At 37.2% G+C, this 17,151-nt stretch overlaps 2 protein-coding genes across 3 annotated transcripts; one reads left to right on the top strand and one right to left on the bottom strand.

Moving 5' to 3' along the window:
- Window positions 1–3,236: 3,236 nt before the first annotated feature.
- On the bottom strand, window positions 3,237–3,821 carry LOC133284411 (serine/threonine-protein phosphatase 7 long form homolog). Its single transcript, XM_061481421.1, has one exon. The coding sequence runs from the start codon at window positions 3,819–3,821 to the stop codon at window positions 3,237–3,239; it is 585 nt and encodes a 194-aa protein (XP_061337405.1).
- Window positions 3,822–5,227: 1,406 nt separating this feature from the next.
- LOC133284427 (tRNA (guanine(37)-N1)-methyltransferase 1) lies at window positions 5,228–14,965 on the top strand. Of its 2 annotated transcripts, XM_061481438.1 has the most exons (9): window positions 5,228–6,059; window positions 7,593–7,691; window positions 8,080–8,199; window positions 8,306–8,472; window positions 9,727–9,797; window positions 10,625–10,767; window positions 11,815–11,926; window positions 14,316–14,428; window positions 14,572–14,965. In XM_061481438.1, the coding sequence occupies exons 1-9, from the start codon at window positions 5,244–5,246 to the stop codon at window positions 14,713–14,715; spliced, it is 1,785 nt and encodes a 594-aa protein (XP_061337422.1). In that variant the 5' UTR covers window positions 5,228–5,243; the 3' UTR covers window positions 14,716–14,965. The 2 variants fall into 2 exon arrangements, 1 of the variants encoding a protein (XP_061337422.1); XR_009747907.1 differs by lacking the exons at window positions 11,815–11,926; window positions 14,316–14,428; window positions 14,572–14,965 and adding an exon at window positions 8,577–8,675 and having other exon boundaries at window positions 10,625–10,667.
- The last annotated feature ends 2,186 nt before the right edge of the window (window positions 14,966–17,151 follow it).

Raw genomic sequence — 17,151 nt, 5'->3', positions numbered from 1 at the left:
TTGAATATCCGGATATCCAATATTCTGATATGGAACCAAGAATATCCAGATATACAATATCTGGATATGTGCCCGACAAATATCCGGATATGTACGGATTACAACGGCTATAAACGACTAGAAACGACTAGTTTTCATAGGAGGTGTCATTATAAATACCCACATCAGCTGGGATGAACAGTACACAACCCTAGATCATTTATTGAAGCTTTATTACTCTTGCTAGCCTTTTATTGCTCATTAATTACTTACTTTAATCATTGCATACACTTGAGCTCATCTTTCCTTTGAAGTTATACATCTCTTAGTTCTTCAATTTGTTCAATCTGTACTTTGAGAGTACTTAGCCACTTCTAATCACCTCAATATTACTTCTTGATTTGAGAGGGGAGTGAACCCTATATTTGAGAGGTTACCAAATTCCTAAGAAAATTTGGAGTGAAAAAGTGTAAGTCATCAAGAGCCCGAAGTCTTGAAAAGGTTGTAGTGGTTTGTCAAGCACCCTCAAGCTTGATAGTTAGTGAAAAGAATTGATCGAGCGACTTCAGTCTGGACGTAGGTCACAGTGGTGGTGACCGAACCAGGATACATCTAGTTTGCAATTTCTCTAACCTTAATCTCTTTATTTAAGTATTAAAATTGCATCTTAGATTGTCTTTATATATTCGCTTGCTTACTTTGTTGATCACTACACTTGCTTTTACAATTAGACATTTCCTTATTAAATCACTTTATTGAAGAAATAGTCTTTAAAACATCAAATGAGGTACTTTGCGAAAAGATTTTGTAAAACTCAATTCACCCCCCCTCTTGTGTATTGAAGCCACCTTTCCAACAGAGACCTCGGGCGGCAGGAGGCCAGAGCTGAGTTGATTGTACATGTTGACTACTGATATGTCTGCTTGTGATTATGCTTTCTTTTAGTATATGACTATGTGATTTGAGACTTGATTGGGCTTTGTTGCCTTATTTGGTGAGCATGAGGGTTGTCTATGCTACATTGATTTAATTATATTTATTTAGACTTGAGTTGTATAGTGAATCAGGATATGGTCTGATCTACGTGTTGTAGTTCCGTGATTAGATACACATCTATATATGAGGTTATTCAGTTAGTTATTTATTACAATTTACATACATGCATTATTTTGTAAAATTATTTAGTAATCAACTTGGTTAATGATAATGACGGCATAAATTAAAAGAAATAGTTAGCTTCCGCATTTAATTAGCTGTGTTACTGTCATATGTATGTTTAATACACCAGGTGCACACGGGGTGTTACACGTTTGGTACATGACTTTTTTTTTATTCGAGAATTGTGATTACTAGAAATATAGTAGAAAAAAAAGTTTTCCGGGAATGTTATAAAAAAACCACTTGGTTATTTTTACCGAAAATATTGGTTAATTTTCCTGAGTGTATGTTTGACTGATGATAAAATATTGCTGAGAATATGGAGAGAATTTATGAAACTACCATCATAGTATCTGACTTCTGAAACACGATTAGAAACAAAAAATGGAGAAATCTTGCTATCTTCATTTCCAATATGTTTCTTCATCGCCTTCACAAAATATCGATACATCCTTGCCCCTTCCGATCTCATTTCTTTATTAAATTATATTTTAGGAACCGAATATAGGAAACACAAAACAAAACCTATTTGTTTTTATGTGATGAGGTGAGAGCAACTCTAGAATCTTCGAGCCTGAGGCTAAAATGAAAACGTTCAGGTTTATTTTATTAGGGAAAATAGATATTGCAAACCAATGATTTTGCTACTGCCATTTACGTCGCATATTTGGTGAATTTGTAAGGCACATCAACCTTATGGTTTCCTACCAAAAAACGCAGATAGTTGGAACACCACTTCATCATGGCAAGCTGCATAATCTCCATATTCATGGAGCTCTTCATCATCACCAATGGTGGTTGGGTTTAGGTGAGGTCTGTAGAGGGTCGATTAGTCGAGGGTTTAGAGGAAGATGAAAATGGAGAAGAAAAGGGCGGAGGTGGGCTGGGGTTTTGTGGTTGTCAGTGGAAGCTTGGCGACGGCGAGGGATGTGGTTGCCATGATCGGCAGTCTAGATGAGAGGAGATGCTGGGGTTTATGACTGGTGATTTGTTATGGAGATGGTGGTTCGGTGGTGTCTATGGCGAAGCATGATGGTCTCGATAGGGTTGGTGGATAGGGATATTTTTTTTAAGAAATGAGTGACCAATTTCCCATCTTATGGGGAAAAAAATCCATCTCATCCATGGTATTCTTCGATGAAAATTCGCAGTGTAAAACAAAATCATGAGATTTTTTTTACACGGGATTATTTTTATTCTTCCTTCTACCAAACTTCTACCAAACGTGAGAAATTAATTTTCTCTATACCACTTTTTCAGGAACCCAAAAAAAACCCATTTATCAAACACCCCCGTGAACTTATTTGCCAATCCATCTTACTTTTATCAAAGTTGATCACTTTTGACTTATGGATTCCACGAACATAATAGTGATGCCATGTATCACATTTGTGGGATTTACATTTTACATGATAAAAAATTAATAATTATTTTAAAATAATAATTAATTTTAAAAGTAGAATAAATTGAAAAAAAATAATTTAATGCTTTTTAATAAAAAAATTACGCATTTATTACACTTTTCTAAAAAATTAAAAATTACACATATGCTGTACAATGTCACGCCCAAAGTGGGCGTCACATGTGACGCCCCATTTAGGCGTGACACATGCGGCCTTGATACTCCCTTTAGGCGTGAATGGGTCAAAAAATTCTATATAATCCCCTATCACTCTATGCATTCTTCACTTCTCTTCTCTACCATCAATTCTTACATCTTACAATCACAATTGTTATCTTAAAATTAGAATTTTTATTTTATTTCTTATTTTATTTAAGAATGATTTCACATTCTAATTTTATTCGTGTGTGTTATATTACAATGGTAGGAAGGTAGAAGGTCGACGAGGTATCATGTTTGAAGGTGAAAAAAGGTCGACACGTATCCAACACAACGCAACCATTGGCGAACTGCATAAGAGAATTCGGCAAAAGTTAAGTCTTCATGGTAACCAATGTATCACTCAGATCACGATAAGGTTATGGTAATCCGAACAATACATTAATTTGTAAGTGGTTGACGATGAAGACATGGAGATGATAATGGAAGAATTTTTCAACCAGTCAAGGAAAGATTTTCTAAAGTTAATAACATACAGTTAGTAATTACATAAATCATTAGCGACCATAATTGAATATAATAAAGCATACCGGCATGCGTAATGCGTCCCAGGTTCAGGATGATGAGGAAGGGGTGAAGCAATGGGTGGGAATCGAATCCATGCCCATATTTGTAGAAGAATGTGGCAATCGCCCATATCAGATCGACCGACATCTGTACACTCGCACATATTCCTGAACAAGTGTGCCAGAACCGCAGATCCACAGCTGAAACGACCGATCTCATCAAATCCTCCCCCAAGCAACGTGAGTAGCCGACAACCGATGTTGATACCTCCAGACTTGTCCGCTAGTAACCAACACCCTAGCATGCGGGCAATGTGCACCTTTGTGAAATAGATCTCTCGATCATGATCACCCTCTGCATCAGTCCATCGAGTATATAAACGATCCAAGAATGAGATGCGGAGGTCACCTGATCCATGAAACTCACTGGCCAGTGGCTCCGCACCAAAAACAGCAGCACAAACAGCAAGCCAATCCTTATTTGTAGATCCGGTAACGACAAGGTTGTCAGTAGGCAATCCAAGTATGCCGGCCACATCCTGCAAGGTGATCGTCATCTCACCCTGGGTCATGTGAAAAGTATGTGTCTCTGGTCTCCACCGCTCGACCAGAGCACTAATCAATGGGGCATCAATATGAGATAAATCATACAATCACCACATGTTAACGAATCGTAGTACATAATCACATAAATACATATGTCGGAAATTGCATATTTGGATATGTCGCATGCGTGCAACATGTATAAATTCAACCTGTGTGAGGTAGTCAACGACAACCTCTGGAATATTGTCGGTAGGTGGCCCCCCTGTAGTTTCCCACGCCTGGTTTTCAACTTTCGCACATTTCTGTATTCCACACTCGCTGTGAAATATGGGCACTCTGCGTCTTCTTACGAAGGACCTCCCATCTATACGATCCGGGGATGATGTACATGGTAGGATCGGTAGGCTCTGGATCCGATGCAGATCCCGCAGATGATGATGAATCACCACTGAGAAAAAAACTATATAATATAAAACAACATTGAAATTAATCACATGTAACAGCAAATTTTATGTACAAATTAATTAAGCTATTCCCTAATTTATTATCCAAAAATATTAAGCATAAACCCCACGGACACTAATTAAATCGTAATGACATAATATTTAACCCTAAGTCACTAATAATTTCATAATTGGATACTAATAATAACGCCTAAGTCTCTAAAAAGTTCTCAATACACTACCGCATTCATAACATCATACAAAAATTACGAAGTCATTATCACTATTTTGCAAATCACTAATATACGCTAAACCTTAATGCATAATGAAATAATAATAAGAATAACTACGTAACAAAAAAATTACCATGCCATTACAACATTCATAGCACGGTAAAAAATTCTTAAGTCACTATCATTATTTTCTAAGTCTCTATTATACGATAAATACTAACATATTTGTAACGTAGCACTGTCATTTAAACGTACACATAGTAGGTATTAGTAACTTACCTAAGTTAGCAGAGTTTCGCTACGAAAATTTCATCGTCGCCTTGAGAGCACAATTTGGTTAGAGAGAGGTTAGAGTGAGAGTGAAATGGTAAAAATGAAAAAATGGGGACTTTTATAAGACCGGTGGGTTACGCCCTTTTTGGGCGTCACATGTCACGCCTGGTTTGGGCGTAACCCACCAGGACGTGACGCCCTTTTTGGGGCATGACATTGAACAATAAATATGTAATTTTTTGAGAAAGTGTAATAAATGCGTAAGTTTTTATTAAAAAATATTAAATTAATTTTTTTCCCGATAAATTAGACATTTCTTGTTTTAAAACCTCACAATATTTTTTAATCAAATTCTATTTTATTTTACAGTAAAATTGTTATTTTCTTTTATTTATTTATTTATTTTAAAAAAAAGGCTCTGCAAACCTCAGCTTTAGAGTGACTGCTTCAGTTTCTGGGGAGGGAGGCAGCATTGAGCACCACCATGATTCTATTCCTAAAGCCCCATTTCGTTGCTCTTCCCTCAAAGCTTGTGTTCCCTTATACTCACAAACCTTCGTTTTCCCTTTCTCTTTGCACCACATTCTCCATTTCACACTTTTCAACTATCACACTCTCCTACGGACCTTCCCTTCACAAAGGAACCAACCCATCCCAGTTTCATCAAAACCAAAGCGAAGACCAAAACGACGACGCCGTTTTCAATGAAGAACCCTTCACCAGAGTCTTCGACCTCGCCGCGCTTCGCGTCCCTTCCGCCGAATGCTCCGCCCTCGAGAGCCGCCTCCGCGGCCACCTCCTCAACTGGCCTCGCGTTCGCAACATCGCTCGGGTTCCCGGCGACGACGTCGACCCCGACCTCGCTCCTCTCTTAGGGAACCCTAATAACGGCGAAGAAGAAGGAAACGGCCTCGTTTCGTTGCAACGCCGGATTCACGGGAAAGCCGAGGGAGACGACGACGTTTTGAGCCCCGTGCTGTACCGGGATAAGCTCGCGAACACGTTCAACTCTCGCGGGTTCGTGAATTTCCGGAACCTGGCGAAGATTTCGAGGCCTAATAGGAACACGAAGAGTAAGAAGAAGAAGGAGAAAGCGGTTGAGGCTGAAGAAGATGATAAGCGTGTTCGGAAGAGTAGTGTTGTTGCGGTGGAGGTTGTTGAGGAGGAGGAAGAAGAAGGTTTGAGGAACTTGCTTGGCGAAGAGTTTGGTAGGAACAAGTGGAGGGGTTCGACGAGGTTGTTGCTTCTTGATGAACGCTATGCGAATCGTGGTGTGGAGGAGTTGCCTGAGGCAATTAAGGTCAACTCACTCTCTCATATTCTGTGAGTTTAATTCCGCATTCCCCCTTTCTCTGTGAAGTGTTTTGTGTGCGATTTTCTGCTTCTCCGTTAGTGTTTATCTATGTACATTGTTCAAGTTCTTCTTCATATTCAATGCTTTTGGCTTTAGTTTTAATGAAAGTAAGAAGAAGTGATAGGCTCGTTTCTTGGGCAATGTTGGCATATAATTCAAATGGGTAATTTCTGGTTTAAACGTTGACTAGATTGAGCTTTATGCGTTTAGAATATTGTAGCTTCCTTTAGCATGCTGATTCTGGCCTTTTAATGAGAGAATTGCTAAGGTTCCAATCCGTCTTTGAATGTGAGTATTGTTATATATGATTTAAGAGTAGTCTTTTTGTTTGACAGCACGGAACCTTATCTACGTTATTTTTATTTTTTGTTTTTTGTTTTTGTGGGATGCATTTTTTGAAAACGGATAAATCTGCCTATGTGAAGTCTTTGGCACTTGGTGAGACTAATGGTGAGAGTCAACCGAACAAATAATTTATGTTATCCGTGAAATGATAATAGTTCTTAAGCTGCAGCGTATGGGAACTGTTTTCTTCTGGCCTTGGTCTATTTGGGTTTTCCTTTGGTAGTAAAGGAGGGATTTAGTCCATATTTATGTAAAACATTGTGATGCTATGGTGTAAAGCATCTGAAACCACCTAAATTAAACTTTCTTGACGTTTTCTTTTATTTTTTTTTAAGACTTTTACAGGGCATCTAGTCTTTTGTGCAATTTTAGCTTCATGTTGATGTTGCCAGAAATTTTATGTTGTTTGTCCTCACACCTCAGTATCAATTTTATTTCAGGGCCTTTGTCCATGTTTCATTAGTAGTAGTTCACAGGTGAACTGCTGATTAGTTACCAAATTATCTTTAATTTTGATTATTCATCTGATGCTGGATGTCTCCTTGCTATTTGATGTTCCATCTCTTAGATTAAAATGGGATAAATCACATTTATATTCTCGTTTTTCATTTTTTTTCTTATTATGATGTTCTATCTGTTTTTTTCTGTCAATAACTAATTCAACCTAAAAACTTAAGCTATTTGGTGAAGTTCATATTAATAGTTTTATGTTATATTCTCTAATATGCCCCCTCACATAAGAGCTCATTGGGCTTGAAGGGTGGGCAGTGGGCAATATACAGACCCATCTACTTGTGCTAATAAAACTCCACAATATTGGGGCAATATATACAGACCCATCTATTTGTGCTAATAAACTCCACAATATTGGGGCAATGAGGATTGAATTCATGAGTACTTCGTCATAGAGGCTCTAATGCCTTGTTAATAACCAAGTCAAACCCTAAAGCAGGTGAAGGCCATATTAATGGTTTTATGTTATATTTCTTTAATAGTTTAAAATGGTATAAATCACATTTATATTCTTGTTTTTTATTTTTGTTATTATGATATTTCTTCTATCTGTTTATTTAGCATCTAACGTTTCATCTATTGACTTGTGACTTGGGGTTCATATTTTCATCCTGTTGTCAGGCTGTCTTGAAGGAGTATGCAGAAAAGAGTACAAATTTGATTTTTGAGCTAGTTAGATGCAAGTTGACTCTGTTTTACGATTACTGGCCGATGGATGAGGTATATTATACCGGGGACACACTGTTACACACATAATCTGTGTTTGTGTGTACATATATGTGTATTTAAATTTTTCGTATGTAAATATTAATCTCTCTCTCGACATGATTAAATTTGACCACCGTGATTTACTTAAAATGAAAATAATATGGTATTTATGTTTCATTCTTTGTTTCAATTTTAACACAACTCCAAATTCTTGTTAACTTGCAAAATTTGGATTTCAAGTCCTAACCAACTGCTGATTCATATCTACGATTATTTTTCAAATCGGAATTTGTATTCATGTATGAATCCTAGAAACATGTTTGTTTGTTTTTCCCTTGACGTTCTTTATTCGACGTCAAATTACAAGTAAAAAATTATTAATCGAATATGATTGTTGCAGATCTTGGAGACTTTGCTGCCTGAGGGTATGATTGTTCCTTCAGCTTTTGAGAGTGTTGGTCATATTGCACACCTGAATTTGAGAGAAGAACATTTACCACACAAGAAGCTTATAGCAAAGGTTCTTATTTTAGAATATTTTTGGTTACCGTGTTAAAGGCATATTGTAAAATTGTATTGCAAATTCTTATCTGTGTTAATATGTGAAAGGCTACTTTCGTATTCAGGTTGTGCTGGATAAAAATAAGCCAAAGATACAAACAGTTGTGAACAAGATTGATTCCATTCATAATGAGTACAGGACCATGCAGCTTGAGGTTTTAGCTGGAAACCACTCTCTTGTGACGAGAGTAGTTGAGAATGGAATGCGCTTTCATGTTGACTTAGCAACAGTGTATGCTCTATTTCCATCACTGATGAATGTAGAACAGTTGAAAGGCTTGCTTTACTAATTGCTTGATTAATATAATTTGATGAAATTTGTTTAATATCATCTAGGTCTCACCGTAACTGGTTCTTCTGATTTCTATTTCTGTATGTGGACACCATTGTAGCATGAAAGAGCAATTATGCCCTCACCAGATCTGAAAGCAAAATGTAGGCTTGAATTGCTTAAGGCATGTTGATTTTGACTTAATGTTGAAATGTTTTATGATATATTATTATTAGGCATTAGTTAGTTAATATAGTTCTGTGTACTGAGACCTTCATGCGTATGTTCTATGAGTAAAAAACCTTGTGAACTTGCAATATTACTTCCTACATTTTAGGCTCATTTTTGTCATGTTGTGTATATCAGTATGTGTCAATGTGTCTTACTGCCCATGTTTTCTTTTTCTTTCCCTAACATCATTAATAAACCCAGAAAACTTTGTGGACTTTATTATATCAGAAAGGACATTTATGTTGTAGCATATCTATTATTGCTTATGTGCGTATGAAGAATCACTTTTTCCCCTTCCACCATATAATTAGTAGGATCACGAACAATTTCAACTGAGAATTCAAATTTAGATGCTGCCAGTCATCAATAATGACCCATAAACTCCAATGTTATGGGTATCATTTGAAAGGTATATGGAGAGCTTTTGATGTGATCTCCAAAAACTCTCTATTTTCCTCTTTTAATTACTTTATTATTCTTCATCTCCACACAAACAAACAAGAGAATGCACTGCCATGTTTGTTACATAGGTTAGAAACATGGACCTGACCTCTGGCTTGTAAGCAAAGGAATGTAAGAAGAAAAAGTGTATACAAAGAATGTTTTGGAAGTTTTAATAATGGTGTGATTTGGCTATGCAACTTAAAAGACATCCATCAATTGAATTTTGTTTTCATTATAATATATTAATTACAAAACATCATGAGTTTTGATTGATTTAGTACATTTCAATTGAAGCTAGATAGGTGGCTTTGACTTCTTGGACCCTATACCGTTGCATGTGAATCAATTACTGGTTGCACCTTCTGAGCACATATTGATTACGATATATGCTCTTATGACACTTAATTTAATGAATCTGGAATCAATTCAATATCTGATTATTTTCAAATTCCAAAGAATACTCTGTAGAAATGAAAATAGGTAAAATAGTAAATGCAGAAGTATGAATTATTAATTTTTTTTCTTTTCTTTATATGCCAGATATTGGAATTCTAGGCTTGCGACTGAAAGACAAAGGCTTCTTAGTGGTTTTACACGGAATGATGTTGTCTGTATGTTTCTATCTTCGAACCTTGATTATAATACTAGTCTACTTATATTATACTTCAATTTCCTTGTCTTTTGATTATTGTCTTTCCGATTTTGGAATTTGGCCATGGGGGTTTGAATATAGAAACAACAATTGCTTAGCGGTTGAAACCCCAAAAAAATTGAATTGCTTAGTGGTGGCACAAATAGACAATGCTGCTTGGGACTTGATGCAGATTTGATATGCTCTATGACTTTAATAATGAGATTAGTGTAAAATGCTTGGAATTGGAATCTTGTCTGATGGGGAATTTGACTTGTTTCACAACTTATGGGCTTGGTTCAAAAAAGGCTCATTCAGGTCAGTCATTAGTATGCGTAGATGTTAGGATGACAAAGGATAACTGGATAATTTGTAGTCTATCTACTTCCTGTATTAGTCCATAATAGACTATTTGATTTATTTGTATGATATTTGCTGGAATTTATGGTTTTCTTTCGAGCTTAATTACTTCTTATCTAATACATATACTGGTTGAATTTTATGAACGCTTTGAAGTCATAAGAAATGCATTGCATATACTAGCAGGATTTCATTGATATACTCCACCTCAAATTTTTTTTTTTTTTGGGGGGAGGGGGGGGGGGGGGGGGGATGTATTTTAACTGCAAGGTATACTGCATATGAACTTTAAATGCCTACATACAAAATCCTGCTTTAGTGTGTGATATACAAATTTGACATAAGTACATCATCAATGATAAAATTCCCTTTCATAACTGATTTTCCTAAAATTTTCACGCTTTTGCATATCATCCTTTGTAACATCATTATATATTCAATTGGCAGGTGATGTTTTCTCCGGAGTTGGTCCCTTGGCCATATCTGCCGCACGTATAGTTAAGCGTGTTTATGCTAATGACTTAAATCCATATGCAGTTGAGTATCTGGAAAGAAATAGTGTTCTAAACAAACTTGAGAGGAAGATTAAGGTATGATTGCTTGTTGAGTGAGTATATTCTTGACGAAGCTTCATCAACTTTTACATATGAAAAGATCAAAAGAAGAAGTACATTGAAAGTGGGCTCCAATTTTGGATTTTTAGATGCCATCTCTTTGTTAATATTACAAGAATTGAAAATTAATTTTCCGCACAATATTTTTGGGATTTTTGTAGATTTTTTAAGCTTGAAACTTCTGTGGATTATCTTACGTATAGAGTTAAGAAGCATGGACACGGAACACAAGACAAACAGTATAACCTGAAGTGTCCTTGCCAATGTTATTAGAACCGGACCGGTCATTGACCCGGTCGAGGTACCGGGTCACTGGGTCAATGGTTCAACTGGTGGGTCACTGGTTGAACCGCATGAACCGGATATATATATAAATTTATATTTTATACTTAATTATATAATAAATATTTTAAATGGTGCCATCTAAACAATAACCTGATGTAGTTTAGTGGTATTTGCTATGTTGCACAACCTCAATGGAAAGGGTTCGAATCCCATTAGATGCAATTTTTGAAATAATTCTCTTAACTTAATAGTTATATAATAAATATATTAAATGGTGTATATTATTCAACCAGTGATGGTGGCTTAGTGGTATGAGAAGGCGCTCCTCACTCCAATGAGCAGGGTCCGAATCCCATCTGCTACAAAAAATATTTTGTAACTAATTTTAAAAAATCGGTTCAAATAGAAAACCGGTACCGGTTTACCGGTTGAACCGGAGTTTATCACCAGGTCACTGGGTCAATAACGGGTCAACTACTTAAGCGGTCCAATGATGAAACCGGACCGGTTGATGGGCCGGTTTCCGGGCCAACCAGTCGGACCGGCCGGGCCGGTCCGGTTTTTACAACACTGGTCCTTGCTTCATAGGATGTAGGTGACTAATGTTTAAAAGGATGTGTCATACTGTCTTACATGATTTTTTCACACATTGATGAACCAAGGCAGAAGTTGCATTTGACAGCACTAGATTTCTTTATCGAATTTTCCGCCAACTAAGGTCATCATTTGTTGTTCTAGGTCTTTAACATGGATGGAAGAAGGTTCATTAAGGCTATGTATTCAAGTGATAAAGCTCAGTCCATCACACAAGTGGTTATGAACTTGCCAAATGAAGCTGCCGAATTTCTAGGTTGCTTTTCCTAACAGGATCACTCTTTATCTGTATAAATTATAATATTGTTTTTTATATGCCACATGTCTAATTTGATCTATCCCGCACATCTTTTCTGCATGATATAATTAAATATGTTGAACTTCCGCAATGTTTCCTTAAGCACAGATGATAAAGTATCAGGTGAATAAGGGCAAAATGTTTCTCTTGTTGCTTGGACTATGTTTCAATTAGTTCCTAGTACAGGGAGGATTGGGTTAGTCCTTTGTTTCATCCTCGTCCCATGCATCATACATAAAGACATACCTTCATGCCTAGATACCGAAAGGAATAGCAGGATCCAAAAAACACTTCAGGTCTCGATATGTTCAAGACCTTGGTTAAAAGAATGTGAAGCAGGGACTTTTTTTCAATTTAAATACGCTTCATAAGTAGTGAGCTCATGAGTCAAAACCTACCTAGCTGAGGTGACGGCAAAAGCATTATCTCTTGTACCTATATTTTTACTCTCTGTTTTTTGGCATATGATAATCTTACTTTATAACTGCTTAATTTGTGGTTTGTTCTTTGGTGTGTGATGGAACCTAGTTTTATTAACTGTAAATTGAACGAAACAGGAATGGAGCCAAGCTCCTTACAAACACTAATTGCAAATCAAGACACCAAAATACTCCAGCTCACCCTCGGAACCAACAAACCTAGGCTCCAATAGATCCCCAATTCCCCAATATTCGCTCAATACATGCCTCCCTCACTACACACGTTCTCTCTCCTTTTATCCTATCCTCTAAGAATATTTTAGAAGAATTCCTTAACTAACTAACTAATGGACTAACACTCCCCTTTTGCATACTGTTGTGCCACTTCCAGGCCCAACAATACTGCCCCTTCAAAACTCAGCTTGTCCTTAAGGTGAGGAAAGAAATAGAACTTCCACTCGGATCCCATTGCTTGAAAATTTTTGACCATGTCCCCTCATTGACTTCTTGTAGCCCCTCAGTGAATCTAGAAGGCAGTGTAGACCGATTTTTCTTTATCAGCGAGCAACAACATAACTCCATATAAAGTAGAAACCCTCTCTATGCCTTTACGCCATGTCCCGCTGAGCCCCTTATAAGATACCTTGCTACATAACACACATTCCCCCTCCTTTTATCCTATCCTCTAAGAATATTTTAAAAGAATTCCTTAATTAACTAACTAACACTCCCTTTTTGCATACTATTGTGCCACTTCTAGGCCCAACAATACTTCCCCTTCAAAACTCACCTTGTTCTCAAGGTGAGGAAAAAGATAAGGTAATATGAGAGAACTTCCACTTGGATCCCATTACTTGAAACATCTTGACCATGTCCCTCATTGACTTCTTGTAGCCTTTCAGTGAATCTAGAAGGCAGTTCAGACCGATCTTTCTTTATCAGCGAGCAAAATAGTAACTCCACATAAACCCTCTCTATGCCTTTACACCATGTCCCGCTCCGCCCCTTGTAAGATACCTTGCTACATGATAGCATTGAGTCCCCCATAATCGCCCTCATATGCCTCTGCCATGGAACCTTCGACATCCACTTCTTAAAATTAGCATGTGTCATTCCTAACCCTTGCAAACCTTCATATCCCAGAATTACATCTTCCCCCCTTAAGGTTAAAACGAAAAGAATTTCGGCCTTTCTCACGGGAAAATTATGAGGTCCCCGTACCCATTAAACCCACGACTCTTGGCCTTGGATTGCTACCCACCATTTCAGCAACCATGTGATGTCATTCCCATCATGGTATGTGTGTGTGCTCAATTTCAGCATTTCTCCATTAGCTGAGCAGTTGCCGCCGGCGACCAACTCTTCCTTTTCTGGCACTGGTTCGCTCATTCCCGGAAGCATGTCATAAAGATGGGAGCCAAAATGATGGAACCTAGTTTTATTAATTGTAAATGGAAGGAAACAGTAATGGAGCCAAGCTCCTTACAAACACTAATTGCAAATCAAGACACCAAAAGACCACCCAGCTCACCCTTAGAACCAACAAATCTAGGCTCCAAGAGACCCCCAATTCCCAATATTCATTCAATACATGCCTTCCTCACTTCACATTTCCCCCTCCTTTTATCCTATCCTCTAAAAATATTCTAGAATATTTCCTTAACTAACTAACACTCTCCTTTTGCACACTGTTGCGCCACTTCCAGTGTGCTGTTTGTGTCTATGTTTGGAGAGAACTAGTTTGTCTTATAATGTGAGATTAGTCATTAGGGTAGTCATCTTGTGGATTGTGAGGTGAATACATGCAATGATCAGGACAGATGTGAGTGGCTGTAGTCGGGCTGCTAAAGTTCTGTAGTTACTTTCTGTATGGGTAAACTTTTTACAATATCTTGATTTAATTTTTCAATGCCTTGCTTCCGCTGCAGATGCATTTCGGGGAATATACAAAGGTAGACGCAAGGATGGAGAATTTACTTTGCCGATGATCCATGTCTATGGATTCTCCAAAGCGGAAGATCCAGAATTTGATTTTCACGAGGTTGGTTGCTGATATTGTGTATATTTCTGTTGGGTCTTGGACTAGACTCTGCACAAATCACTCAAATTTGACCTTCCTGTTAGGCTAGTGTTATGTAAACCTTGTTCTAAAGACAACATTTTAATTAAAACCTTATGATGCAGAGAATAAGAATTGCGCTACTAGAAGTGGCAGTCAACGTAGACATGCGACGTGTACGACCTGTTGCACCTGGAAAATGGATGTTGTGCGCATCATTTATTCTCCCCAAAAGTGTGGCATTTGCTAATACTGCAGTTGATACATAAGAGCAGTTTTTAGATTGTCATTTAGTCATTGCGTGCAGTAAGTATTGTTCCGTTACATTAGTTGCCTCAAGTGATATTGTATATATATGTAACATGATGTATTTTTTTTCTCTCTCTGTAACTCTAGGTCTCTAGCATTATCAATTAGTGGATATTCAAAAAAGTAAATTCCAATATACCTATATTGAATTGTAAGAGCTGCAAACGGGCTTTTACCAAGTATAAATTGATTTTACCCTTTTGAAGGGGGTTCTGTAATATATCTAAGCTAGGTAGGATGAAATTCTTATATTGTCTGTATGATTATTTCCTATTACCAATGCTCTCTTTGCATGTAAACACTCAAACTCCAAATTCTTTTTGATTGAAAAGAAACCCTCAATTTTTTTGGCATACCTTTTATCTTTTTTGATAAAATAAAATGACTGAAAGAAGGCGCTACTGTGTTTTGACTTGTATCGAATGAAAGAAGGCCCGACCACTAGCCCATATGGATCACACATAATATATACCTTGTTTCTCTCTCTCTCTTTAAGTTTCGATAATCCACGATGTGATGAAGTACAACGTCTGTGCCTTGTACCTCAGGAAGAATGAAGAAGCAAAGCGAAAGCTTAGCAACCAATCTAAAGCCAAAGTAATAGTTTCTTAAAATTGAATTTGTAGGCAGAAATATGTTAAAGTAAATCCAATTTTAAAGTGTTACAGCTAGAGGATATCCTTGAATTTGCAATGCTCCCCGAAATTGCTAGTACAGCCCGTGGGTCCACTGCTTCTCTCTTGTTGCGGATGGCTCTTAACTCATTGAGTGGAGTAGATTGGTGCTCAAATTGTTTTAGTATCATGACTTATGAGTTGCCTTGTCTGCTTAGCTTAGTGATTATGTGGACTAACAACACCATTTGTATACGTACCATACCATACGTTCATAAAAGAAAAATTGTATTTGGGCACGTCAATGATTTGATTAAAACCTAAACTAGGTTCCAGACGGAACGTATAAGAGAACCTTTATTGTTTAGTCTTCACACTGTACAAGTACGTACATATATACGTATATGATTTGTTAATACTGTGGTGGGTTGCAGTTGGAGGACAGCTGAGAGATCTTTGGGTCTGGGTTTTATTTACTGGGAGTCTGGGACATGTACCAGACGCATATTGCTTTTATGTCTGGGACTTGTTGTTTTGTAATTGTTTTCCCTTAGGCAGGACCAACACAACTACCAGGTGATAGTGACCTCTTCATGCATCCAAAAACACGCCCTTTCTGTTCTGCAATGAATGCTCTCTCAAGCTCACACCCAATTCTTTGATCCTGCTATCCCTGGACGGTCCAGATAACACTCTAGCAAAGGCAGCACATATGCTGTTCTATGATCCTGTTCCTTTCATCAAAATCTTGTGTGATACATGTACTACTATATATATATATCCTTATGTTGTATTATGTATGTAGTTATGTGTACTCCCTCCCTGCCTACTACTATGTGGTGTGTGAGGGACAAAAGTGTACATTCAGGATGGTAGGTAAGGTAAGGGCAGAAGGGTAAAATGGGAGGGTGAAAGCAGAGGAAATCTCAGTTCAGATTGAGATCTAAATAATGATCTGGGTGGGGGTGGTCCTTCCTTGTGATTGTCTTATTGGTATGGATGTGTGAGGGAAAGAGGAATAAGACTTGTAGAGGAGGGATCTTTTGCTATTTTGTACTAAAATGGTTTGGCCCTTCACAAGTTGCATAAAGCCAGAACCAACAGTTACTCTAACTGCCCCACTCCTTTATGGCAATCTTTACAAAATAAACAATTTCTATTAGTTGCTTACCTCCCCCACTTCACTGTCTCTCTCCCTCATTAAACCATCCCTTTTTGCTGCTAAAAAACAACAAGGGGAAGCCTGATTTCAGACCCTGATTCCTCTATATTTATGAAATATAAGTATGGTTATATGTCTTGGGCACATTGATAAGTCCTCTTGGTGGGACACTCCGTTTTCCTTTTCATCCTTATTCACTTGTTAAAATTAACTCCAAACTTTAGCTATAGTCCACACAGATTAACAACCAAACATTTGTATAGGAGGACAAAATATAATAAAACCTATATAATTAAGTAATTACATTACTAATACATCATAAAAGTGTGAATTTTTCCAATAATATACTTAAATAGTCAAATATCCCCAACATAACTAAATAACATTTGCCATTCCAAAATTAACCCACCATTGCATGTTAGCTCAATTTTTTTATTTTGAGTAAATATCATTTTGGGTCCCTAACAAAAAACACGGTTCCCACTTTATTTTCTTACAAAAAAAAATTAATTTTGAGGTCCCTAAGAAATTCAAAGTGGACTCATTTAGTTGAAATCGTGGTCCCTCACAAATTCAAAAAAAACCAACATTAGTCCCTCAAAAGGACTAAAATGGGTCAA

Source organism: Gastrolobium bilobum, unplaced genomic scaffold (genome assembly GCF_033153095.1).
Source record: "Gastrolobium bilobum isolate Gb01-03AN ecotype WA unplaced genomic scaffold, APGP_CSIRO_Gbil_v1 utg1818, whole genome shotgun sequence".
NCBI lineage: Eukaryota > Viridiplantae > Streptophyta > Magnoliopsida > Fabales > Fabaceae > Gastrolobium > Gastrolobium bilobum.
The sequence above is the reverse complement of the archived record's forward strand: the minus strand, read 5'-3'. Positions and strand labels throughout refer to the sequence as shown.

Bases quoted from the DNA above. Each gene is read 5' to 3' on its own strand.
- LOC133284411 (XM_061481421.1), bottom strand. From the start codon at position 3,821: ATGACGATCACCTTGCAGGATGTGGCCGGCATACTTGGATTGCCTACT.
- LOC133284427 (XM_061481438.1), top strand. From the start codon at position 5,244: ATGATTCTATTCCTAAAGCCCCATTTCGTTGCTCTTCCCTCAAAGCTT. The intron at 8,200-8,305 runs GTTCTTATTTTA...TTTCGTATTCAG, and splicing joins ACAAGAAGCTTATAGCAAAG to GTTGTGCTGGATAAAAATAA. The intron at 8,473-9,726 runs GTATGCTCTATT...TTTATATGCCAG, and splicing joins CATGTTGACTTAGCAACAGT to ATATTGGAATTCTAGGCTTG.